Genomic DNA, 27,500 nt, shown 5'->3' on the forward strand with positions numbered 1-27,500 from the left:
GCCCGAGGATTGTGGGAAAAGTTGTGTTTTTGAGGTCGTCCTCTGGGGAAAGAACCCGACGCTCACCTGCATCCATCTTCCTCTGCAGGAACCTGCTCGCATGTCGGGCCTCGTTTCATAATGAGACCTTCACGGCTCGAGAAACTGGAACATGCGGGCTGGGATCCGCTGATCCGTAGTGGAAACCAGCAGATCCTGTTTACTGGATAAACAAGCTAACGCTAGTAGCAACAAAGCATGTGAAACGTCTTTGGTTTGTTTTAGAAGCTACTGAGGGAATAAAACAAGAGAGAAGTCATTTATACAGACTTCTATACAACCAGAGGAGTCGCCCCCTGGTGGTCAGGAGAGAGAATGCAGCTTTAACACATGAAGCATAGACTTCTATACAACCAGAGGAGTCGCCCCCTGGTGGTCAGGAGAGAGAATGCAGCTTTAACGCATGAAGCATATACTTCTATACAACCAGAGGAGTCGCCCCTGGTGGTCAGGAGAGAATGCAGCTTTAACACATGAAGCATAGACTTCTATACAACCAGAGGAGTCGCCCCCTGGTGGTCAGGAGAGAGAATGCAGCTTTAACACATGAAGCATAGACTTCTATACAACCAGAGGAGTCGCCCCCTGGTGGTCAGGAGAGAGAATGCAGCTTTAACTCATGAAGCATAGACTTCTATACAACCAGAGGAGTCGCCCCCTGGTGGTCAGGAGAGAATGCAGCTTTAACACATGAAGCATAGACTTCTATACAACCAGAGGAGTCTCCCCCTGGTGGTCAGGAGAGAATGCAGCTTTAACACATAAAGACAACCAAAGACAACACATGAAGACTTCTATACAACCAGAGTGTTTATAAACAAATATAAACATGTTTATATATATATTTTTTAAATACTAAAAATGCATGTGCGACTCTCAGTGAATTTATTGGGGACTACTTTCCGCGGCGGATGAATCCCCGTCTGCTGGCTCCAGTGTGCGATTGAGTCAGAATGAAAAGACTCAACGAACACAGAAAGAGGAGAAAACGAAGCTCAGCTTCCCAGAACATTCTTGGTTCTCGTGCTCGTGGAGGTAAACAGTCGGTTCCTCGGTTGTTTACGCGTCGTTACCTTTTAATCCGACGACCACCTGACTCCCATCACCATAATGGGAGTCAGGTGCTTCCACAGTGGGACGCTTGTCCCCAGTTTGTCTGTTTATAAAGACGAGCCGACGCCTCGGCCTGAGGAGTCGGGGTCAAAGGTCACCTTGAGCGTCTCCTCAAACAATTCTGTCTAGAATTATCGTGACGTTTTGTCAGGATTACGTCGCTTTAATCTTTAAAATAAGTTCATGAAGAGAGTCGAGTTCATCCGTCAATGTCACGGCGACGGGGAACAACACGCTCGCCCTGCCGGCGGAGCGAGAGCCAAAAATAGATCGTGATTGACTTTCACTTATTGAACCGGCTTCCTGTCCCCGCCCACAACCAGATGGTTGTCACGGCAATAATATAACTGACCAATAGGAAGAGAGAGAGAGAGAGACAGACAGGTGGAGGCTGTGAAGCAGCTTTGAGATAACGCAAAGATAGTGAGTGATGAGAGGAGCTGTGATACAGTAAGAGTGTGTGTGTGTGTGTGTGCGTGTGTGTGTGTGTGTGTGTCAGGATATTAGATCATATCACAGCAGGACGAGTCTTATCAGATCCCAACATGCAAACGTGAGCTCCTCCTTTAGCTTCCTTCCCCTCTGGTCCGATGTGTGTGTGTGTGTGTGTGTGTGTGTGTGTGTACTTGGCGTGTTTGTGCACTTTTGTGTGTGTGCACTTTTTGTGTGTACTTGTGTGTGTGTGTGTGCATCCTGTTAAAAATGAAATGTCCTCACAAGGACAGAGAGATGTGACATTTTTGCCGCGTTAAGGTCAGAGGTGAACGAGCGATGCTGCGTTCAGGGCCGCAGGAAAAAAGGATTACGCATGTAAATTGTTAAAAGATTACTTGTTTATACACAAATGTTTTGTTTACTGAATTACTGACGGCTATCGTTTGATTCTCGTGGATCAGGTGAATGATTTTACCTTATCACTGTGACTTTACTTCCTAAACGAGATGAACTGCTCACTGAAACGGGTCAATGTCAAGCTTTTAAACCACGGCAATGTGGAGTGTTTTTCGGCGATGAGCTGTTCATAATCCCCGTGTCCGTGGCGTGCGGTCGACCTCTCGATGTTCAGCCCGCCGAGGAACGTTGAATCTCTTTGTTCTCTTTCGGGAACGACGGCAATCTGCAGGAGGAAAGCGAGGACTTCCTCCTCGGTTTGATTTATCGGCGTGCCGTCGGGGCTGAAGGTCGAAGCGAGTCGGTCCTCACAAATATAGTAAAGCAGACGCATCGAACGCGGACCTCCCGCCAAGACGAGACTCTGCAAACTGGGACGAGCGGGTCGCTCTCCTCGGATTTCTGTTAACTTAAGAGCTCAGCCGACGTGTTCGGTCACACACAAGAGGACACACACACACACACACACGTTCAAAAGTGCACACAAAGACCCAAATATGCACAGATAAACACCCTGATACCAGTGAACACACACTCTCTCTCCCACACTTGACACGATTTACTTGAATCCATTAAAGCTGAATTTACATAATACTGTCTCTGCTTAACTGCCTCTGCAGGGACACACACACACACACACACACACACACACACACACACACACACACACACACACACGCACACACACACAGAGGCATGCATACTGCAGTGTGAATGACCTTGCAGCAGCGACAGAGCAGAACTACAACCTGTATGGATTGTGTGTTTGTGTGTGTGTGTGCGCGTGTGTGTGTTCATCCCTGCAGCCGCATCATTAAGACGCTCCGTCTCCATATGTGCTGGTCTGAGATCAGCCGTCAGGTGCCAGCTGGCAGCCGGAGACGCGAACAAAACGCTGACAACCGAACGGTTTGTTCACCGTTTATCTGCTGTTGTTGTTGTTGTCGCTGTTGTCGTGAGGTTTTATGCGTGTGTATCGATGACATCGTGTGCTGCTTCCTGTAAATAAGCAACGGCTCGTATTGTTTGACATCTTTCAGTGTTTAATCATGAATCAGCACACGCTGGAGATGTGTGGGCCTCTGTGTGTCGTCTTGTCTGGAAATAATCAAATGTTTTGATATTTAATTCAGCAATTTAAAGTTGAAAAGGACACAAAATAACACAAACAAACTGATAATATCAGCGAGCGTAAAGCAAAACAACGTTTATCATGGAGCTCCAGAGTCCAGACAGATATAGAAATGACTCCAAATATTTATGACGGACTCATAAATGACAACAAATCAGCTCAAACCAAAAGGACGACGAGCTGTAAAAGAAACAACAATATATGTTTTTATAAATGTGTGTGTGTGTCCGATACTCAAGAACAAGAGAAGCTCTCCGGGTTTGAATGAGGGAGGGAAATAAGCCCAAATGAGTCCCGACGAGAGCCGCTAAAACCTCGACAGAGAGAGAAAGTCATTCTAGGAAGGAAAGGAAAGAAGGAAAGGAAGGAAAGGAATCGTTGGTGGATGTTTTTAGACTCCTCTGCATGCGCTTCCAGAAGAACCGTCAGATGAAACATGCTGCTGCTGTTGGCCCATCGGTTTGAATTGACACGATTTCCTTGAATCCTTCCTTCCCTCCTTCTTTCCTTCATTCCTTCCTTCCTTCCTTGCTCCGTGTGATGATGTGTAACTGAAGGAAGTGTCTTTGTGTTGCAGGTCTGACGACAGAAGGTCTGTATCGCGTCAGCGGGAACAAGACGGACCAGGATAACATCCAGAAGCTGTTTGATCAAGGTAGGGCACACACACACACACACACACACACACACACACACACACACACACACACGTGTAACCCGAGTTTCAAAGCACAGATGGTCCTCGTTATTTTTCTTTTTTTTCTTTTTCTCGTTTCTAAATTATTTTCCCATAAATGTTCTCCGGCGTTCGTTGGAAAAAAGCATGTTTTGAGAGAGAGAGAGAGAGGGAGGGAGAGAGGAAGAGGGAGAGGGAGAGGGAGAGAGAGAGAGGAGATAGGGAGGGAATAAATGAAAGAGGGGAAGATTCAAACTTTTAGACTCCGCCTCTAAACTCAGGCTCCGCCTCTAAATAAATCTTTAGCCTCTTACCTTATTATAATAAAAATATTTAAGTGAGGTTTTACAACCCGCTGTTCTCAAACATCTCACATAAAGTGTGTGTGTGTGTGTGTGTGTGTGTGTGTGTGTGTGTGTGTGTGTGTGTGTGTGTCAGCAGTCGTTCAGATTCAGGGTGACAGCTGTCGTGTTACCTCAGGGCTCTCTCCTCTCCTCCTTGCTCCCTTTCCTACTCCCTCTTTTTTCTGTTTTTTTTCCCTCCTCCCCGTCGAAACAGGAAGTGAGATTTTTATCATTTTTAAGCCGTCATAACCACATAACCGTATACGGTGACATCACCTTATGGGTTTGTGGACGTTTTAAAGCCTCCAGATTGACGTTTTCTTCCCCGCCATCAAACAGGAAGTGACCATATAAGGACTGAGGAGTGACGACGTAGAGACAACCTGTCAATCTCCCTGAAGCCCCGCCCCCACAGCATTTCCTATGCAAAGCTTAAAGTCTCTATCTTCTCTCTCTCTCTCTCTAGATCACTGTCTGGACTTCGTGGCGATGGACGTGGCGGTGAACGCCGCCGCCGGGGCGCTGAAGGCGTTCTTCGCCGACCTGCCCGACCCGCTGATCCCCTACAGTCTGCACCCGGAGCTGGTGGAGGCCGCAAGTAAGGACAAGACGATTCGATCAATAAATATGCATAAAAAAATCCGCTTTTTATCAGCTAAAATCACATTTCTCAATCCCACTTTCAAGCTCTTCGACGTTGACTTTAATAAATAAATAAATAAATAAATAGACACCCGTGTACTTTTCACCTCTGCTGACTTCAGAGCTGCAGAAGTGAAGTTAGCGCTCACACAGCTCTCTGTCACATCACACACTCTGTAAGAGGCTTTCTTATTTTCAGCTGCGGGGTGTCAGACGTCTTCACTCTGTGTGTGTGTGTGTGTGTGTGTGTGTGTGTGTGTGTGTGTGTGTGTGTGTGTGTGTGTGATACTGAGGCTGACGACAGCAGATTAATGAGCCAAAAATACCAACTCTGCTGGTTCTTCTTCTCTGGGAAATTTGAGAAAAAAACCTGCTTCTCCTCTCTACTTCCCTTCCTCTTTTTATTACATATTATTCTGATACCTTCTCTCTCTCTCTCTCTCTCTCTCTCTCTCTCTCTCTCTGTCTCTCTTTCTCTCTCTCTCTCTCTCTCTCTCTCTCTCTCTCTCTCTCTCTCTGTCTCTCTTTCTCTCTCTCTCTCTCTCTCTCTCTCTCTCTCTCTCTCTCTCTCTCTCTCTCTCTTTCTTCTGCACATCTCTTCCCTTCTTCTCTCTGCTTGCTCTCGTCTCTTAGACGACAGCGGCTGTTTGACCTTTGACCCCCGCCTGAACCTCGGCAGGAAATTAGTTTTGTGTGTGTGTTTGTTTGTGTGTGTGTATGTGTGTGTGTGTGTGTGTGTGTGTGTGTGTGTGTGTGTGTGTGTGTGTGTGTGTGTGTGTGTGTGTGTGTGTGTGTGTGTGTGTGTGTGTGTGTGTGTGTGTGTATGCTGCGTTCCACAAACGTTAACAGATTTAAACAAGATGACGGACGTGAGTGGTGACACGCAGCGGAAGTGCGGCGCCACGCGATATCTTGTCGATCCGAGTGAGGACATGAAACCCAGAAGACCCTGAATGCAACCTATTAATCCTCTGGTTGTATAGAAGTCTATGCGTCATGTGTTAAAGCTGCAATCTCTCTCCTGACCACCAGGGGGCGACTCCTCTGGTTGTATAGAAGTCTATGCGTCATGTGTTAAAGCTGCATTCTCTCTCCTGACCACCAGGGGGCGACTCCTCTGGTTGTATAGAAGTCTATGCTTCATGTGTTAAAGCTGCATTCTCTCTCCTGACCACCAGGGGGCGACTCCTCTGGTTGTATAGAAGTCTATGCTTCATGTGTTAAAGCTGCATTCTCTCTCCTGACCACCAGGGGGCGACTCCTCTGGTTGTATAGAAGTCTATGCTTCATGTGTTAAAGCTGCATTCTCTCTCCTGACCACCAGGGGGCGACTCCTCTGGTTGTATAGAAGTCTATATAAGTGACTCTACTTCTCTCTTGATGTATTCAGTAAACATTGTAAACATGAGTTTATGTCTCAATCTCTAGTTTCTAGTCTTCTTCTATACAGCATGATGTTCATTTAGTACATTATGGTCTGTTAGAGTCAAACAGACCATAAAGCAGGGGACGCTTTAGGGGCGGGGCTACGAGGTGATTGACAGGTCGACACCAGAAACTCCTCCTCAGTCCAATTACGGTCACTTCCTGTTCTCTGGATGCAAAAACAACAACATGGCGACGTGCGTAATCCAAGATGGCGACGGTTGTTAAATTAAAAGTCGATTCAGACTTCTAGTGTTGTAAACTCCTCACATCATTCTCTCTCTCTCTCTCTCTCTCTCTCTCTCTCTCTCTCTCTCTCTCTCTCTCTCTCTTCAGCGTGTTTTCATTCATGTTCACAATTGTTTTTAATCTATATTTTATCCTCCTCTCTGGGGGGGAACAGCAGCGACCTCGTTTCTTCACGCCGACATCATTAAAATTTCATGAAACTGTAATTCAGACTCAGCATCTATGGATTCAGCACCTCCGTAGAGCCCATTGCATTGTGGGTAGACAGAGATATATCTTGTTTCATATATATATATAACACATGAAAGATTAAACAGTATTCAATCTCTCTTCAGACATATTCCTCCTCGACCTCGTGACCTTTGACCTCTCGAGGGATCCTGATGAAGACGATCGAGAATAAATCTGTGCGTCTCGTGAAACTCGCGCGCAAACACAAATAAAATAAAACCTCCTCCGCCGCGTCTGGAATATTCAGAGTCGTGTAAAAATATCTTTGTTGTGACAATCCGGAGGTAGAAGCTCTTATTTCACATCTGCTCTTTAAATATTTAATACGCAGCGTTTCGGATCCAGAGAGCTTTTTCTCTTTTTTTTTCGCCGGCGGGAAAGTGACGGATCCTCTGGAGAGGAAGAGGAAGATGAGGAAGAGGAGGAGACGGGGTCACTCTTCAGGAATACAGCGTGTTTGTTGTTGTTTTTATTTACACTGCGTCACATTTGTTTATTACTCTAAATACACACGCAGGCTCCTCATTGGCTCGTTAGTTTTGGGGTTTTTCTCAACTAAAAGTCGACTAATTCACAATAAAAGCTCAGAGAAAGCGTCGAAACAGATTCATGAAGCTTCAAATCAGTTCACTTGACATAAACAAGATCAAAGAAATATGAAATCTGGCCCTTTTTGATGTTTTTACGATAAATATCACAGATGTTTCTTCACTAACTTCCTGTCTGACAGCGTCCTGTTGGTCTTTTTTGAGTCGATATTTAGAACATTAATCTGGCAGATTTGTCTTAAATGATTTATCAAATACATTAATATGTTAAAACATTTAAATATTGAACATCAAAGGCAGTAAAACCCTAAAAAGTTTCATTTCTAGTCTGTAGTTTCATAATAAAAACAGTCCTGAATCAGCTGTTTGGTCATGTGACTTCAGTCAAACCGGTTTATTCTTTTGTGTGTGTGTGTGTGTGTGTGTGTGTGTGTGTGTGTGTGTGTGTGTGTGTGTGTGTGTGTGTGTGTGTGTGTGTGTGTGTGTGTGTGTGTGTGTGTGTGTGTGTGTGTGTGTGTGTGTGCAGCGTGGGAGTTGCTCTTGGCAGCGTCGCAGCCTTTTGTTTTTCCAGAGAGTATAATTTCCGTTTCCCAAGAGAGTGTGTGTGTAAAATGTTAAACACCTTCTGTCTTCTCTTCCTCTGTGTGTGTGTGTGTGTGTGTGTGTGTGTCTGTAGAAATCGTGGACTACATCGAGCGTCTGCAGGTCTTGCGGGAGATCGTGAAGAAGTTTCCTCCCGTCAACTACCAGGTCTTTAAATACATCATCACACACCTCAACAGGTAAGACAGACACACACACACACACACGCACACACACACACACACACACGCACACACACACACACACACACACACACACACACACACACACACACACACACATCTTTTATGTAGATAGACAGACTTATAGATGCCATTTTTTTCCATTTTTCTCCAAAGAGAAGATGAAATAACTCTTCTTGGTCCTGATCGATGACTCGATGAAGACGAGTCTGAGTCTTTCAGCCGTGATGGTTGTGTTTCCATAGCGATGCGGCACTTTTGCGTTGAACAGGAGATGAAGGCCACGGAGAGGAAGACGAGGGAGAGGAAGACGAGGGAGAGGAAGACGAGGGAGAGGAAGACGAGGGAGAGGAAGACGAGGGAGAGGAAGACGAGGGAGAGGAAGACGAGGGAGAGGAAGACGAGGCGTTTAGTTTCTGCTCAGAAAGAAAAGATCAAACAGTAAAATAAAAGCTTTGAGTATTAAAATGTAAGAGGAACAAAAAAGTCTTTGAGATTATAAAGTATTACATTTACAAGAACAATTAATACATACATATATTAAAATAATAATATATTTTATCATAAAGAAACAAGAAGCTCTTCTTAACCGTCCTCAACATGTTCATACAGGCATCTATATAAATGTTTATTCCTTTAATCAAACTATTGTCTCTCATTCATTTGAGTCATTTAAGGTTTACTGTATGCTTTGAATCCTCATTGTTAGTTTAAATACTACATTTTATCACTTTTACTGTTTACACACACATTTCACACAATGTTTGCTCATGGACATTTGGTTTAAAGTCATGAAAATAAGGTTTAAATTGGTTTAAAGTCATAGGAATATGGTTTAAAGTGATGAAATTTGGTTTAAAGTCCTGAAAATGTGGTTCAAAGTCATAAAAAATTGGTTCAAAGTCATGAAAAATTGGTTCAAAGTCATAAAAAAATGGTTCAAAGTCATAAAAAAATGGTTCAAAGTCATGAAAAATTGGTTTAAAGTCATGTGAAAGGTATAAAGTCACGTAAACGGTTAAAGGTCCCGTCAATGGTTGCGGTCATGTGATTGGTTAAACTCATGTGATTGGCTCTCCCGCAGGGTGAGCCAGCACAGCAAGACCATCCTGATGACGCCCGACAACCTGTCCATCTGCTTCTGGCCCACGCTGATGCGCCCCGACTTCGAGAACAAGGACACGCTGTCCACCACCAAGCTGAACCAGGCCGTCATCGAGTGCTTCATCGTGCAGAGCGACTACTTCTTCCACGGCGGCGAGGTGGCCGAGTGCGGCGGCGGCGGCGGCGGCGGCGGCGGCGAGGGCACGCCGCCGCCGCCGCAGCACTGCCACAGCATGGTGGAGGCGCTGCTGCCGCTGCAGCTGCCGCCGCCGCTGCAGCCGCAGCAGATCCAGCACCAGCACGCGCTGCACCCCGACCCGCTCATCTAGCAGAGGGAGGGGGGGGGGAGAGGGGCATGCTGGGAAATGCAACAGCACGGAAAAAAAAAGGAAAAGAAAAGGCCTCGGAGGTCGTCTCCTGCTCCTACGAACGCCGTTAGCATATAAGAGTGAATAAATAACACGTTGACTGTTTGTTGGATTAATCCTGCGTTAAATCTCGGATTAGAGAATCTCAATCGGACGCACCTTCTTCAAATATTTTGGGATCAGATTTTCTTTCTTTTTTTTTTTTTTTTTAACGATACGGAGATGAAATGAAATGAGTTGAAGACGGCACATAGCGACCGCACTAATCGATCGGCGGGGGTCAGGCTCCTCCCACTTTCACCCCCCCCTCATGATATATAGCACACCGGGGGGAGTTTCCTGAGGCCCCGCCCCCTTTCCCTCAAAGCCCCGCCCCCTCCAAAACCACAGAGGAAAAAAAAAAGGGAAGCGCAAACTCAAAGAGTCCCCGAGCGACTGCAAATATGAAACACGTGACCGGACTGGCTGCTCACTCACTGACTGACTGTTTTTGGACATTTCAACAAAAGGAAAAACACTTCTTCTTCTTCTTCTTCTACGTCCTCGTCTTCTTCTTCTTCTTCTTCTTCTACGTCCTCGTCTTCTTCTTCTGTGGTGACGCAGCTCGGTCAGTAAGAGGAGACGAGGGGAAGACCTGTGAACTCCACGCAGAGAAATATAACACGTTGTGGATCCTTTTTTGTTTTGTTTTTTTGTTCTCGGGGATGTTTGGGCGGGAGGGGGCGGGGTCAAGGACACAATGGCATAAACCCCGCCCCCTCCACTACATGAGCTTTGACTCCTCCCCTTAACGGACAGCACATGCACGGTTTGTGTCAAAGCTCCCAGCGTGAGCATTTTCATGTCTGTCTGCGTCGTTTTTTTTTTCTAATAATTTGTATTTGTAACTTCTGATTTCTACCCAGTTTGTGTGTGTGTGTGTGTACGCGAGTGTGTGTGTGTGTGTGTGTGTGTGTGTGAGAGATGAACTGACGTTCTACAGCCAGTTTTTCAGAGGGAAGAGGTGGATTCAGGAGGGAATTAAAAAAACACACAACGTGGACCGAGAGGGTCCGACTTTCCTCTTCGGTCTCTTCTCTTGAGCGCTTCTGAACTCTTTGATCGCGGCGACTCTCGTTCTGAAGGGACGACCTCCGTTTGACCTCTGGGTGACCTCTGGGTGACCCCCAGGCACATGGGTGGAGGGGGAAAACCACTTTGTGGGCGCGTCAGAGGCGTCCTTCCTCTTCCTCCTCCTCTTCCTCCGTGCGAGACGCCTCCCACTTCTTCATCTCTGCTTTTTGTTGTTTTTGTTGGTTTGTTGGAAACTAAAAAACATTTTTGCATGTCTCTGTTTTTGGCCACTTTTAGTGAGGAGGGAAAAAAAAGAAGAAAAAACAAAAGTTTAAAGTAAAAAAAGAAAAAAATACAAAAAACATACAAAAGAACTGAAACGCTTCGCTGACTGAAGGAGCGCTCGTTCAGATTTGCATCATTTTATCTGAATATTATTTTAGTTTTTGGGGTTTGAGGGGAACGTTTCCACTGGAAAACTCTTCAGTTTTCTTATTTTTCCGTCATGCAAGAACTCTTAATATCATATTTTTGGTTATATGTCGAATAGTTTTCCCGAAATAAGAGGAAAGAAATATATATAAGTATATATACATATATATATAAATATATATATGTAATTTATCAGCAGCAGAGGTTGCTGATGTAGTAATAATACCGCGGGGTACTGGACTGTAATCTGTCAACGAGCTATACTCATATTTCTTTGTGGTTCTAATGAACTGAAACCCATCGTTTCATTCTGAGTGTGTGTGTGTGTGTGTGTGTGTGTGTGTGTGTGTGTGTGTGTGTGTGTGTGTGTGTGTGTGTGTGTGTGTGTGTGTGTGTGTGTGTGTGTTGACAGGACTCCCTCGTCGCTTTCTGTAATCGATGATAAAAAACTAAACGGGTTAAATTTAGTAACTCCTCAATCGTACTTTATGTGTTTTTTTCACTCTTCTGTCCACCTGGATGAAAGATATTCCACCTGTTTCTCGACACAACAGGACAATAACGCGTCTGAAACGTTGTCAGGACCAAAGTTTATCTGCAGCGGCGGAAAGTATCGATGTACTTGTACTTTTACTCGAGTATTTCCACTCTGTGTACTTCTACTGCAGCGCGTTAATTGAGAGAAGTGAAGGTTTATTTCAGCTGTTCACACGCCTGTAGTACTTTTCTACGTCGCAGTACTGCTACCTGTACTCGAGGATGCGAGTACTTCTTCCTTCACAAAGTACCTTCGAGTACGAATCAGAGCGACGCTCTGGAATAAATTAATTAGAGTTAATTAAGTTAAAATTAAATCTTTTAATCAGGAGAACGAGCCTGAAATACCAAGAACAACGTCTTTGTTCTATATTTCATGTTTTTAATTAACCTTTTTTAATTGGCACCAAATGACAAAGTTCTTAACGACGATTAAAAACGTATATAAATACTTCTATTGACAGCTGTGCTCATATTAATGCTACTTTTAGCATATTTATACACAACATTCAGTTCTTTTCAGGAGATTCTGGCAACAATTTGTTGTTTTGATCCTTTTATTTAATTTTTCTTTATTTCATGCGCTTAGTGGAATATTATTGAATCCAGATTTACAGAAGAATATTTTTAGAATCTCTTTTATATTCAAGTTTTTCTTAAATTTGACAATTTCCGGCCCTAAAAGAAACAAGATGAGACTCTCTGTTTTATCGCAGCTCATAAATTAAAGACAACGTCGCTCTTCAGTTTATTTCCTGATGTTTTGGTCGACATACCCAGAATGCATTGCTCTGGCGGCGGCTAAGGAAGCCCGGTCTCGATTAAAAACAGAAAAGTGTTGCGACGAGGGAGGACGAGCGTCCAGCGGGGTGCGTCCCATTTCAGAAGTGTCTCCTCGTCCTCACAACCTGTCGGCTGTTTCCTGGACGGTGGCGTCTGCAGCCGGGCGGCGCCACCGCGACTTTGTGGAGATTAAAGCTTTTCCATTTTCAGTTTTGGCAAATTTGGCAGATTTTTCCAAAAACATGTTTAATTTTAATGAACTGTTGAAACTGGTTTCATTTGTAAAAACTCATTTGTCTTCAACGTTCAGTCTGTCAGAAAATGATTTATTGTTTTTAGTAATTCATGAAGCAACAATACCAGGATTAGTTTAATCTCCTCAATGTAACATTTTGGGGATTTTTGGGGTTTGTTGATCGGATGAAACCAGATATTTTCAAGACTTTTAATTTGTTAAATCCCCAAAAGAAAAAAACAATCAGGGAACAAATTAGACCTGAAATTAGGAGATTTTAGGAGACAGACTTTAAGGAAGGAAGCCGGCGTAGATTATCTTCCTATTTTTTAAATTGGAGTCAAAAGGTTTGAGCTGAAGAGAAATGGAACGCAGCCGGACGCCTGTTGGAACGCCGCCCAGAGAACTTTGAAGGGGACACGAGTCTGGAATGGGACGCGGCCCAAAAACGCGACGTTCTCTTCCTCGAAGGCGTGAATGAACGAAGTGAAGTGTGTGTGTGTGTGTGTGTGTGTGTGTGTGTGTGTGTGTGTGTGTGTGTGTGTGTGTGTGTGTGTGTAAAGGGGATAAATATTCAGAATGGAACGTAGCCAAAAAAAAGGACCATTTTAAGGTTTTCTGACGTTGGACTGAAGGGCGCATCGAAGGAAGCGAACGGCGAGAGTGGAACGCAGCCGAGAGCGTCCTGATCTACAAGCTCAAGGTTTTTAGGGGGAGGGTTTTTTTTTGGGGGGGGGGGGGGCATCAGTTGCTAGGTAACAAAAGATGAAGCTGTCTGTAGTGTTTTCATGAATGGCCTCGTCCATCGTTCTCCGTCTTCATCCTGTCATCTGCTCTCATCCAGTCACTCCGGTGTACAAACCAACTGACTCTTAACGTCATCCGCTGTGTATTATAGTAAATAAAAATGATTTTCAGAAATGAAACACTCTAAAACTCTGTTTTCTCTCCATAATGTTTCCAAATAAAGTTTCTTTTTTTCCAAAAAAATCTGCTGTGAATAGATTTTTTAAATCTTTGAACTGGATTTCACAGATTTTTAGTTTTTATATTTCATGTTTCCGGAGGGAAAGATGTTCTTAGGTAGTACTGGTTGAAGTAACAGTACTATTAGTAGTACTAGTATTGAGATGTACACTTTATTATTTAACTTAATCAGCACAAATATTCAAAGAAAAGTTCTCCATTCGCATGTGAGAGGTAGTACTACTACTACATATACTTAATGACTGGACTCCAGGGTACGATTTGTGGTACTTTACATACTGTGTACTCAAACTACGCAGTAGTATAATAAAGTATTTTTTTTAAACTTATTTGCGTTTATTGAGCAGCTAAAGTTATTGGTTACTTTTCTGATTAAGATTTTATATCGAAAAAATATGAATAAATATAGATGCACTTCTATGATGTATTATAAAAGATTCCGTCAGATTTCTATTTATTATTAATTATTAGTTCCACCAAACTCGCTTCATTTAAATAATTCCTCAAGGAAATTTGTCAAATATTCCACACAAAAAAGTCGAGAAGGTAACGAGCGACACCTCGTGGTCAGAATATGAACTGCACCAACTGCAGATGAATTATATATATATATATATATATATATATATATATATATATATATATATATATATATATATATATATATATATATATATATATATATATATATATATATTAATTACTCCGATTTTTTTTAATATCAAAGTATTAATACTACAGTTGCACACTGTCACAATAAAGGACTGAAAGATCCATATTTTTGCATTATAATATTTGCATTAATGTCGCACATACACGTGATAACTAATTAACTAACTAACTAACCTTTAATAATACATCTTAATAACTTAATAATTTTCATCTTAAGGTTAGTAAGTCAACTCTGATTTTAATGTTGAGTCTGCCGGCAGGTGTCGCTGTGGTTTAGTTTAGAAAGAGAGCCGCTTTGATTACACGTGTACACACCCAGAGAAGATAAAACCTTATAAAGGCTTTTAAATGGATTTGAAGTTAGCTCATGGAGGAGAGTTTGAAGGACTTTTATTTTGTAATTCAACATCAGAATGTGTTGATTGTCTCTGAAGGACACGTTGAGGTGGTCTACTATTAATCTCAATCAGTTAATAACTATGGCCCAATTGCTTTTAGATGTAATCTGAAAATAGAGACACTTTTGCTCCTGAATTAGATTTTCTATAGGTTTTATTTTGAAATTGAAAAACAGAACGTCCTCATATCGGGAGATGCATCTTTACTTTCCGAGGTGGCATTATGATTCACACAATATAAATACAAAATGCCGGTGGAATACAGTTTGCGTTCACCGGAAGTTGGCTCTTATTTTGAAGTAAGTACGTCGTACTGTAATGCCGTAAATTCAAGTACAGATAGTAATCCGTGCGGGCCGGTTTGACCGTGTTTTTCAAAATGGAGGCCGGCTTGAGTCCTTTTGAGTGGCATTACAAGTGAATATGACGGTAGTCGGCGAACGTTAGGCTAATGCTAGTTAATAGCTAGCTAACGGAACCAGCTAATGTCAACGCAGTGACGTCAACGAAATGTTCGCCAAAGTTCTTCACAAGGTTTGACGTGACAACATCAACAATGACGGGGTTAGTTAGACCTCCATCTCCTTTGTAGTGACGTTAACGTCAGGTGCTCGAAGCGGGAAGAGGTGAGGAAGATCCGCAAGGTAACGGTAGATAGATTTTTCCGGACGTGACGCATCTCCAGCGCCATTTTGTTAATTCAGGTTTTCAATCCCGCAATTTGTTGGAGGAAGCTCTGTCACTATTAATGTTTAACGTGTGTTGATACAGTTAAAGCACATTTAACATGTATCTTGGGATAGTATGTTACATTAATAAGACTATTTGGGATTAGTAATCTCTCATTTAAAGCCTAAAGGTATTTTTTACAGCTTTCAAATAGAAAGTATGAGACCGGTGTACCAGTGTTAGATGGCAGGGAGAAAAAGAAAACGTAAGTAATCAACCGCGGTGTAATTTACTTATTGTGACTGCATTGCAACACAAAAGATTGATAGATGTATAGTTACTGTATTCATCCCCAAGGGGAGGGCCTGTATAGTTTTCTATTTTTCTTCTGGCCTTCTGCTTCTCGTTACCCTTCAAACGCGGACAAACTGATTTGGGCTAAAAGCGTAATAACAGTGTTTACCATCACTGAAGATGGAGATGCAAGAAGAGAATACAGGCTTTGGAAGCGTGAACAGATGTCTTGCAGTAAAATAACATGTGCATATGAATATTTGCTTATATATTTGCTACGCATAAAGCCACTGTGTTTTAAAAGCTTTGTTTTAAAGGGATGACTCCAACGTTTTGTATTTTCTCCATGTCATTCTTACATTTTTGATATTTTGTTACTGATATAAATTGTCTGGTGATCCCTCTGGAAGTGATTGCAGACGGAGGAGAAAAGTAACTCTTTTTATTTAAGTGTCGCATTCAGAAGTTGGAATAAACTGATTTAATGTTGACATTAATTTGGGACGCCACAATGCATTGTGGGTAGACATAACGTAAACATATTATCATTTGTTTAATTTGTTCTTGTTTCTCTTGCAGGTTCTTCTTCTTCTTATCCTTCTTCTGCTCCTCCTCCTCCTTCTCCTCCTCATCGTCCTCCTCCTCCTGCTGCACTTCCAGTAGTCACCAGTCGCGGGCGCCGATGGCTTCCTGTCGTCTCCGCGCAGCCTTTTTTCCTTCTCCTCCGACGCAGAAAAAGAGAGCGAGCAGCTGCTTCTCACCAACCCAGCGTTTGCGCCGTCATCCCCTCCTCCTCCCCCTCCTCCTCCTCCTCCCTCGTCCTCCCTCAGGAAAGGGGAGCACCACACCCTGTCGGCCAATCGGCGCTCAGCTCCACCTTCCCCATCACATCATCTCAGTTTCCAAGGTAACAGCCCCCCCTCCCTTCCCCTCTCTCCGTTTCCACACTGAAAGGTGCCGCATCATCATCATCATCATCACCCTCACCCCTCCCATCCGTCCATCCCACCGTCCCATACCGAGCTGCTGTTAGCTTCCTCTCCGTTAGCGCCGTCTCTCTCTCTTGCGCTCTCTCTGCAGTGGGATTGCCACAACATCAAAAGCGGCTCCCTCCCTCCCCCCCTCACTCTCTCCCCTGTCTCTCCCTCCCTCCTCTCTCTCTCTCTGCATCCTCCAACAGCCGACACTCGGGCAGAGAAGAAGGGAACGAGATGGACTGAAAAGAAGAAGAAGAAGAGATGTGGTACGTACTGCTGAAGCTGCGCTCTGTCCCCTCCCTTCTAAAGGAAAGTGTGTGTGTTCATGTGTGTGTGTGTGTTGAGCCTAATCCTGCATGGAATGCAGCTCTTAACGAGCCGCCTTGACGCTAACGCCGGCCGGAGAGAGGCGAGGACGGGAGAGGGTGATGGACGGAGAGAGAGGAGCAGAGGGAGGTGACTCCCAGTGTGTCTCTGAGCTTTTGTTATGGAGGCCTGCTCTGCAGAAGCGCTCGCTCCGCCTGCTGCAGGCAGAGAGAGGCCAACACCTCCCTGCTCCCACTGCTCCCACTGCTCCCACTGCTCCCACTGCTCCCACTGCTCCCACTGCTCCCACTGCTGCCATTGCTCCCAGTGCTGCCACTGCTGCCTTGCTTCACACTGCCTGGTTACCCTGGTTTTTAAGCTGTCTTCCTCTGGTTTACAGCCCTCATGCGTGTGATGGGACTATTTCTGACCTCATCTTTGTTTTGTTTTTTTACTTAAAGTTCAAACTTTTAAAGGAGTGGCCGTACTTTGAACTAATGCTCTTGATGCAAATGTACGATGTGATGAAGGTGAAAACAGCGTGAAGGCGAACGCTCGTCTGTACTGGGAGGACGAGATGCTCGTTATTGGAGCTTTCGGGCGGTTTTCGTGGTGCGTTTGAACGGATTAAAAAAAGTTTCTTCCTTCCTTCCACTCACCTTTTTCAGGTGGTTTCTCTCATGACACCACAGACATCTCCGTCCTCACTAGAGCGCTGTAACGACTCCCTGGGCCTGTAGGTGGCGATAAAGGCGACGTCAACAACACGTCAAATACCACAGAAGAAGATGAGCTGGATCTCGCCCTGTGGTGTTTTCCTTCCTCCTCTCTGGCGATGATTTTTGGGACTCTTGCTGCGGAGAAAAATGGCGTCATGACGTCATCGGTTCATCGGTTCATCTTGTGTTTCATCCGTTTCGCTGATTCAGTGTTTCTGAGCATCGTAGTTTGTTAAAGTCTCGAGGAAACGGGGAGAAGTTCAGTCTTGAGTTCTGATGTCGTCTCCACGTTCTGACTCTGCGGGTTTCCTTCCTCGGTTCCTCTCCTCGAGGTGACTTGGAGAAAGGAAGTGAATGAGAGTAAGGAAACGAGGGAAGCTGATGAGTGATGTTTATTTAGGAAGCAGCTTGAGACGCTTCATGGAGCGACGGCGGCTCCTCTGATGTTCTTCTGAGAGAAGATCCTGAGTTTCTGCTGCTGATCAGAGTCTGGATGTTCACTTCCTGTTGAGCTGCTCTCCTGTTTCCTAAAAGGAAGCCACTGGGGTCGCTTCCTTCAGTTAGTGAAGCGTTTGCTCCCAGTTCCACGAAGCGGACGAGGACAGAGGGAAGGAAATGAGAGTTAGGGAAGGGAAGGAGGAATTGGGGAAGGAAATATGGATGAGGGGAAGGAGGATATAGGACATGAAAAGAGGATGTCGGGAAGGGATGGAGGAGTTGGGGAAGGAAATAAGGATGAAGGGAAGGAGCAGATAGGACATGAAAAGAGGATGTATGGAAGGAAAGGAGGATGTTGGGAAGGAGGATGTGAGGAAGGAAAGGATGAAGGGAGGAGCATATAGGACATGAAAAGAGGATGTAGGGAAGGGAAGAAGGATATAAGGATGAAGGAAGGAAGGAAGCGGGAAAGAAGGATATAGGAAATAAAAGGAGGATGAAGGGAAGAAGGAATTTGGGAAGGAAATAAGGATGTGGGGAATGTGAATATAGGAAATGAAAGGAAGATGAAGGGAAGAAGGATGTGGAGAAAGGAAATAAGGATGAAGGGAAGGAGGTAGAGAGAGAAAAAGAGTTGTGAGGCAAAGAAGGGCATAGGGAAGGACAGAAGGATGTAAGGAAAGAGAGACAATGTAGGCAAGGAAATAAGGACGAAGAGACTGAAAAAAGGATGAAGAAAAGACAAAGAGGGGGAGAAAACAAGGACATAGGAAGGACAAGAAGCATGTAGGGAAAGACAGAAGGACTTAGGGAAGGAAAGAAGACGACCAGCGTTTTAAAGTGCAACACGTTGATGACGTCGTCTACATGTTGGCTACGATGTCGTTCCTGGTATCAGTGATCAGGTGATGAGGTCATCAGGTGGTCACTGGCTGCATGGTCCACAGGAAGTGATGTCACTCTCTCCGTGGCTGCAGAGGGAAGGAGACGAGGAGGGAAGGAGGAGGAAGGCTAAGGCGTCTCCCGTTACAGAGTTCATGAGATTAAAACCTCGCCGAGACAAAGAAACGCGTCTGAATCCCACAACGAGCTGCGATCCACAGAGCGACGCTTTAACCTGATGAAACGACAGCAAATAAATAATCTGCTGGAGATAATGAACTCATTTTAATTAAGAGAAACCACTTCATAATCCCTGCTCTCGTGCTCAGGACACTTCATGATTTATAATATTTGAGCTGACTATGATCTAGATTTGAGTCTTTCGTAACTTGTATTAGTTCAGTTGTAGATTAGATTAAGTGTGTGTGTGTGTGTGTGTGTGTGTGTGTTTTGAAGGATTTAATCTCTGCTCATTGTTCACATTTGGATTATTATTTTCAATATCAAGTAAACATCAAACTGCTGCGAGCGACTCTATTATTTTATATTACGACGAGTGACGCTGCTTTAACGTGTGTGTGTGTGTGTGTGTGTGTGTGTGTGTGTTCTCCAGTTGCTAAGATTACTAATCCCTGTGTTTGTGGAAGAGTGTGTAGTTTGTGAAGTCCTGTAAGTTTGATCATCACCTCGCCGGTTTGTTTCTGGACTAGTTAGTTTAACTAGTTAGTTCAACTTTTATATCGTCAACCTTCTTGTTTTATTCTAATTATCTTTTTTTTTTTGCTCTTCTGGCACTTTGTCATAAATATAGAATTTTGCATGTTTGAGTTGAGAAATACACAAAAAGAAAAGATCTTTACAATCATCAAGAAGATGTTATCACAAATCTTTAAACATCTTCTCCAGTAAGATATTTATAATTTAGGAACATCTGCTCATGTGTTATGTTCTTCGTGACTATTTTTATGTCTTTTCCTCAGTTTATGTTCATAGTGAAGAACTTTCTTGCTGACTCGTCTCTTCTCAGCTTCTCGTAACCTGCAGCAGTTTTTTTCTCGTCCCGTCTGCTGCCGGCACGTTTTAATACTTTAGAGAGACTGGAGCTCGTCTCCACGTTGCAGACGAGGAGATTCCCTCAGCCAGCAGCTCCTGAAGGTCACTGAGGTCACTGAGGTCACTAGAGGTCGAGTCCTTTCAGGAAGTGATGCGGAAACACATCTGGAGGAGTTTGAGCAGAAAGGCTTCATCGTTTCTTTCCTTCTCTATATTCCTTCTTTCCTTCTCCACATCATTATTTCCTTCCCTACACTTTCATTCCACATCTTCCTTTCCTTCTTCCCTTCACTTCATCCTTCTTGACTCCTTCTCAGCCTTCTTTCCTTCTCCACATCTTTCTTTCCTTCCCTACATACTTATTTTCTTTTCCACATCCTTCTTCCCTTGTCTACATCCTCTGTCCCTTCTCCATGTCTTCCTTTCCTTCTCCACATCCTTCTTTCCTCCCCTACATCCTTCCTTTCATTCTCCACATCCTTCTTTCCTTCCCTGCATCCTTCCTCCCTTCACTACGTCTTCCTTTCCTCCTCCACAGCCTTCTTTCCTCCCCTACATCCTTCCTTTCCTTCTCCACATCCTTCTTTCATTCTCCACATCTTCCTTTCCGTCTTTCCTTCCCTCCCCTCCATCCTTCTTTCCTCCCCTACATCCTTCCTTCCCTCCCCTACATGCTTCCTCTCTCCTTGGCTCTGACCTTTAGTTTTGGGTCAAAGTCTTTGATGTGAACAAGAAGTTCTTCTTCTGTTGTTTCCTGACGTTCAGCTGCGTCTGTTGTTTACACATCAGAGACGCTTCCTCTGTTTCTCTCCTCGCTGAGACAGAAGAGAAGTGTGAGCAGGTGTGTGTGTGTGTGTGTGTGTGTGTGTGTGTGTGTGTGTGTGTGTCTGTGTCTCAGAACAGCTGACCTGGTGAGGTGCATGCTGGTCCGTTGTCCCCTCCTCTAGCAGGAGAGCGCTCTGCATCAGCGTGATGCAGCAGGAGGACACGGTTCATCACGGTCCGTATACAGGAAGTGGACGTCGTCATGGTGACGTCACTCATTAGTTTGTGGACTTTTAGCCGCCATCTTGGATCTCGCTCGTCTCCACGAGGAGCGACGCCGCGTACGCCTCCGTCCCTGAAGATGTTCCATCTGTCGAAGAGGAGAGCTCATCAGACGGTCCACAAAAGAGTTCAATGAAAACATGTTGACTTGTTTACAAGATGACAAGTCTCTCTCTTCTACAAACAACAACAACATTTATTTACTTTGTATTGAGCTGCACAGGAACACAAGCAGAGAGGCTCCTCCTCACAATAGTGCTGCACTCAGGTGTGTGTGTGTGTGTGTGTGTGTGTGTGTGTGTGTGTGTGTGTGTGTGTGTGTGTGTGTGTGTGTGTGTGTGTGTGTGTGTGTGTGTGTGTGGCACAGTACATGATGAGGTTCAGGGTTATAGCTCCTTTCTGGAGAATAGACTGAGCCACACACGCTCACACACACACACACACACACACACACACACACACTGTCTCACACACACACACAGGGTGATAGTGGCTCTTGAACATGGGGGATGGTGTCTGCGTTGCGTTTGTGTTCATCTCACATTTCTTCTCCTACAATCTGCCGGTGAAATCGTTTGAAAGCAATAATTTCACTTCTGACTTTAATGTTTCATACGGTAACTTTCTGACATCAACACGGGTTCAGACTCAGTTTAAAACATATGAATAATATGTCAACGAAACCTCCGAACGTATTCATGACTTCTACAGTTGTATTGACCTCCAGAGATATTATGGTCTGTTTGTTTTATCCTCTAGCGCCTCCAGAGGGGAGGAGGCCAACGTCCTGTTCTCTTCTCTCCTTTCCTCCTCTCTTCTCTCCTCTCCTCTTTTTCTTCTCTCCTCTCCTCTTTTTCTTCACTCCTTTCCTCTTCTCTCCGTCTCCTTTCCTCTCACATCCGAAAATCCTCTTTTCCTTTTTGAATTATGTTTTAATTATTCTCGTCCTCTTTTCTCTGCCTCCCTTGTTTCAGCTCTCCTCCTCCTCTTCTTCATCTTCTTACTCCTCCTCTTCCTCCTCCTCTCTGTATCGATATGATCTGCTCAGACCTCTGGGTGTGGCCGTCGTGGCTTTCAGTCGCTCGATATAAAGCAGAGAACCACAACACCAGACAAGAATATATATATATATATATATATATATATATATATATATATATATATATATATATATATATATATATATATATATATAAATATTATTCGCGTTCACCAGTTTTGAAAAAGTTCTGCGGGTCTTAATTTTATTTTTCTGCGCTTAAATAATTTGACAAAAGCTGCGTCAAGGTTAAGAAAACTAAGAAAGACGAGGATCGTTTGTCGTCCCTGAACGCATCACATGATATTTAAAATAGTCCTGAAGGTTTCACTTCAGCGTCCGCTCACCTCAGCAGTCTGTCAGGAAGCAATATTTCCTTTTTAATATCTCCTTTATGACTGGGGACCGAGCATCCCCGCGCTAATGGTTTGCTCCGGGGATGAGACCACGATGCTAATCGTTTAAAGGTGTGTGTGTCATCTGTATATACATGCAGTGTTCTGGTGCGTCATTATTGTTTAATCAATACACGTGAAGCTTTGCAGTAACGCGTCAATCAGAAAGTTATCAATAGCCGAAATGTTATGTTTAAAAAACTACAACTGTTTAACTTTCTTTTACCGTCTTTGCTTTGATGTTCAATCGTAGCTTATTTGGGGAGGGGGAATATGTAAATAAAAAATGAGTGGGAGTTTTTCTTCCCTGAGTTTTGTCTGCAGGCGTTCCTCTCAGGACAGTCTGTTGGTAGCCTGAGAGGCGAAACCCAGGGCAAAAAAACCCTATATCATCATAACAAATCTGGATTTAGGGGTCAAAAATTTAGTTTGACAGTTTAATATATATATATATATATATATATATATATATATTATATATTATATATATATATATATATATATAAAAGGTGAAGGTAAACATACCTCAGGGTTTCTTGTTCCTTAATTTTATTTTATGTCAACAGCAATTTTCTTAGCATATAAATGACATTTTCTGAGCTCTTTAGCATTGGTCTGAGTTCACGGCCTCAACACGTGACTTCATTGAGGTTTATTTATATTTATATTTGTATTCATACATTGCATCTCTGCTGCTGTTCTCCATCCTCTGTATCAGGAACACGATACAGAGGAAAAGATTCACAACCAGGAGGATCCAACACAGCTTCCTCCTGTGATGCATTATTCATACTGGGGCTGGGCTGGAGGACACACACGCACACACACACGTACATACACACACACACACACACACACACGTACACACACACGTGTACATACACACACACACACCGTTGCTCCTCTGTGGCTGCAGTGAGTCTCGTGGCTCTATTTTCTGTCTCCACATCGACCTCGCCATCGTTTTATTTAAAGTCACGGCGTCACAGCCTCTCCCTCTGACTCTAACAGTCACACACACACACACACACACACACACACACACACACACACACACACACACACACACACACACACATAGGTAAAGCCATAATAAATGTAAAACATGTTAAATATGTACAAAAACTCTTCTCAGTCGAGAGCTTCTGGATTTAAAGAGGGAATAAAAAGTCACTTCTTCTCTTCTTCCTGACGCTGAGATGAACAGCTGCTGTGTTACGTCAAAATACTTTAATCTGATCTTTAATCTCACAAAAGACACGAACAGTTGAGTCATGAGCTCCGTGAGATCAGACTGTGTGTGTGCGTCTGTGCGTGTGTGTGTGTGGTTCACTTCCTGTTAATTGACTTAATTACATGTTTATAATTATGTTTTATTTCTGTAGGAAAATGACTCAACTTTATTGATTTATTTATGAATAAGTTAAATCTATGTAGTGCTTGAAGGAACATGTTTCCATGTTGTTGTTTACAGACACGTGAACGTTACATTACAGTAATGCTCCGAGACAGAGGTGATATCAGAGGTTTCCAACAGATCAATATCAGTTATTGATCTGTGAGATGTGTCATAACGCTGACACGAGCTCAGTTATCATGATGATCATTAGTGTCTTCATCTCCTTTCCTCCTCCCTTTCCTCCTCCACTCCATCACTCCCTCCCTCTCTCTGATGATGATGTCATAGCAGTGATGATGACATCATGTGTTTCACGCCTCACACACATTTAAGGGAAAGAGAGACGAGGATCGTTTAGTGGTAAATAAATAAATACATTAAAACATCACAACATAATATAAATGCAAACCAAATAATTTCATTCATTAACATTTGAGAAAATATATATTTGGTAAATAATAATAATAATTTTAATTTATTTTACGCTTTTCAAGATACTCAAATATATGGAAGCCCTTTTCGCCACAAAAAAGTCATAAATATTTTTAATAAAGTATGAAAAAAGTCATAATTATGACAGCAACAAAAACTCATAATGACAAAAAAATATGACAAAAATAAAAGTATGGCAAAATTTTTTTTTTTACGAAAAAAGTATGATTAGACCGGCGAGGGGATGAAGAAACATGTGAAGACGAGCAGCGCCTGTACTTACTATCTCATGATTTGCACTTTTTATCTCATAATTTTGACTTTTTTTCATAATTATGTTTTTGTTGTTGTTGGTCATACTTTTTTATTTATTTTTCATAATATTTTTTTTACCTGCTTGTCTTCATAAACCACTAATACGCGTGTGTGTTTCTCTCTGTTGTGTTTTTAATATTTGAATGAAGTTCCAGCTGCAGACGGCTGGATGCATATTTTATTCAGAGAAAAGAGAAGACATGAATAATACATTTTATTTGTCTGTTCGCTGCGTCGGCTGCTGTGGAAAAGGATTTAGAGCTACAGCTGAGATGAAGGAGAGGACACACACACACACACAGACACACACAGACACACACATGTCCAGTGTGTGTGCAGTGCCATGCTGTGTCATGGCGCTGCACTCCATGTGAGAGAGACAGAAGAAGAGTTTGTTTTCATCCGCCCTGTTTGAACTTCTCATATAGAACATTCTGGATTATTCCACGTGGTTTTAAACTGGGATTATTACGTCTTTGAACCGCCGGCAGGATGGAGAGGCTTTCTTGTCTTTGCATTTTCATTTTTGCAAGAAGCAGTTTGAGTTTTTAGTGAGGACTTTCCTCTGAACTGTGTTCTCACTGCAATTCATTCATTCTGTCACTGGAACGCAACTTCCTGCTCAGATACTTCACAATAAAAGCCCACCACCAAGTGCAGGGGATGAGATGGTGTGTGCATATTGATCTGTGAACCAGTTCTCTTAAATATGAATATAAAATGCAACTAAGAACATAGTCTGACCTCCATGTCTCTCTCTCTTCATCCCCAGTTCACTCCAGTGAGGCTCGACCACATTAGGAATCCTGCACCTCCCTCTCTCTCTTTCTCTCTCTCTCTCTCTCTTTCTCTCTCTCTCTCTCTCTCTCTCTCGCTCTCTGCACCATGAGCTTGGTGTCTCTCTCCCCCGTGGCCCCGGAGCCTCCGTCCCCGATGGTGACCTCCGTCACCCCGACCCTGGACCCCTCCCCCTCCGCCTGCCCCGCCCCTCTGGTCCCGGACCCGCAGCACCAGGACGGGGCCTCGTCGCCCGGCCCGGGGCCCAGCCGGGGCGGCCTCACCGGGGGAGGAGCTCACCTGGGGAGAGACCCCTCCCACAGGTAACGACACATCCAGGATGATGATGGTGATGATGGTGATGATGATGATGACCCTTTTATGTCAGGTCACAAGGTATAAATCCTCAAATGAAAAACAACATGTTCGATACCAAATTAAAGAAACACAATTTAAACTTCTCTCACTTCTCTCATCTCCTCTCTTGTTTCCTTTGCTCTCATCTCTTGTTTCCTTTGCTCTCATCTCTTGTTTCCTTTGCTCTCCTCTCTCTTGTTTCCTTTGCTCTCCTCTCTCTTGTTTCCTTTACACTTCTCTCTTGTTTCCTTTACACTTCTCTCATCTCTTGTTTTCTTTACACTCCTCTCTTGTTTCCTTTGCTCTTATCTCCTCTCTTGTTTCCTTTGCTCTTATCTCCTCTCTTGTTTCCTTTACACTTCTCTACTCTCTTGTTTCCTTTACACTCCTCTCTTGTTTCCTTTGCTCTCCTCTCCTCTCTTGTTTCCTTTGCTCTCCTCTCCTCTCTTGTTTCCTTTGCTCTCCTCTCCTCTCTTGTTTCCTTTACACTCATCTCTTGTTTCCTTTGCTCTCGTCTCCTCTCTTGTTTCCTTTGCTCTTCTCTCCTCTCTTGTTTCCTTTACTCTCCTCTCTTGTTTCCTTGACACTCATCTCCTCTCCTGTTTTCCTCCTCAGGTCAAAGAAACCTCCGCCGCTCCACGCCGGCGCCGACTGGAAGGTCGTCCTCCACCTGCCGGAGATCGAGACGTGGCTGAGAGCGACGGGCGAGCGCGTCACGCAGCTCACACACTCTGCTGGCCAGGACGCCGACAACCGCCACGTGGACGTGCACCTGGTGCAGCTCAAGGTACACACACACACACACACACACGTAAACACACACTCACTCACTCACACAAACACACACATCTACACGCACTCACACACACTCACTCACTCACACATATACACACACACACATTTACAGACACACACAAACATGTATTGATGGCTCTCAGTCTGACTGTATGACCTCAGGCGGCAAATTACCCACGATGCCGTTCTCTCTGAGTGTTGCGTAACATCACGCTGTTTAACTGCTCCCTTTATTTATGTAACTCGAGCCTCCTCCTCTTCCTCCTCTTCATCGTCAGTGTGATTCCTCTCAGCTTTATGCGTTAAAAAAAATCAAAATCCTGTCTTGTTTCCTTTCCTTTCTCCTTTCCTTTCCTTTCTTGCCCCTCCTCTATCTCCTTGTGCTCGTTTGTAGCTCTCCTCTCCTCTTGTGTCTCCTCTTTTCTCTCCTTACAAGTGTCCTTCTTCTGTATTCTTATCCTAGTTCTCGTCTCCTTTCTTCCCTACTCGTTTCCTCTCTCCTTTCCTTTAACCTAATTTGCTTTCCTCTCTTTTCTAGTTTTCTCTATCCTTTCCTTCCCTCATTCCTCTCCTCCTCTGTCCTCTCCTCATCTGCCCTCCTTTCCTACCTCCTTCTTGTTTTGCTCCTCTCTGTTTAAATAAAACATGGCCGCCGCCTCGCGTCCCTCTCCAGACTCTCAGAATTGGAAAGAGGAGAAGAAAGTCCTCTGACTTTTCTTCTCCTCTTTCCGTCTCTCGCTGATTCTCTCGCTTCTATGAACATGAACACACTTCTGCTGGGTTTTGTCCTTTTTTAGCCCTTTTTTATGCTGTTGTTTGGGACGGTGGCTGAATACAGTTAAATAAATATATATATATATATATATATATATATATATATATATATATATATATACATATATATCTATATATATATATATATATATATATATACATATATATATATATATATATATATATAT

At 43.6% G+C, this 27,500-nt stretch overlaps 2 protein-coding genes across 9 annotated transcripts in view; both read left to right on the top strand.

Annotated features, from left to right (window-relative positions):
• The window catches only part of arhgap5 (Rho GTPase activating protein 5), a 39,460-nt gene extending 26,164 nt beyond the window's left edge, over nt 1–13,296 (top strand). For 2 of the 4 annotated variants that reach the window (XM_068599987.1, XM_068599986.1), the window contains exons 4-7: nt 3,753–3,830; nt 4,662–4,793; nt 7,967–8,072; nt 9,160–13,296. In XM_068599987.1, the coding sequence (XP_068456088.1) occupies nt 3,753–3,830; nt 4,662–4,793; nt 7,967–8,072; nt 9,160–9,508 (665 nt within the window). In that variant the 3' untranslated portion in view covers nt 9,509–13,296. Of the gene's footprint in view, nt 1–3,752; nt 3,831–4,661; nt 4,794–7,966; nt 8,073–8,320; nt 8,635–9,159 lie in introns of those variants that run through there. The other 2 variants (XM_068599988.1, XM_068599990.1) reach the window with 2 other exon arrangements.
• A 1,535-nt stretch (nt 13,297–14,831) lies between these two features.
• The window catches only part of akap6 (A kinase (PRKA) anchor protein 6), a 137,817-nt gene continuing 125,148 nt past the window's right edge, over nt 14,832–27,500 (top strand). The window contains exons 1-5 of one of the 5 annotated variants that reach the window (XM_068599853.1): nt 14,832–14,943; nt 16,187–16,514; nt 16,788–16,850; nt 25,382–25,709; nt 26,359–26,530. In XM_068599853.1, coding sequence (XP_068455954.1) covers nt 25,495–25,709; nt 26,359–26,530 — 387 coding nt within the window. In that variant the 5' untranslated portion in view covers nt 14,832–14,943; nt 16,187–16,514; nt 16,788–16,850; nt 25,382–25,494. Of the gene's footprint in view, nt 14,944–15,013; nt 15,289–15,412; nt 15,579–16,186; nt 16,851–25,381; nt 25,710–26,358; nt 26,531–27,500 lie in introns of those variants that run through there. The other 4 variants (XM_068599848.1, XM_068599852.1, XM_068599850.1 and 1 more) reach the window with 4 other exon arrangements.

This window comes from Clinocottus analis, unplaced genomic scaffold, assembly GCF_023055335.1.
Source record: "Clinocottus analis isolate CAN_PGR_092001 unplaced genomic scaffold, fCliAna1.0.p SCAF_5, whole genome shotgun sequence".
Lineage (NCBI taxonomy): Eukaryota > Metazoa > Chordata > Actinopteri > Perciformes > Cottidae > Clinocottus > Clinocottus analis.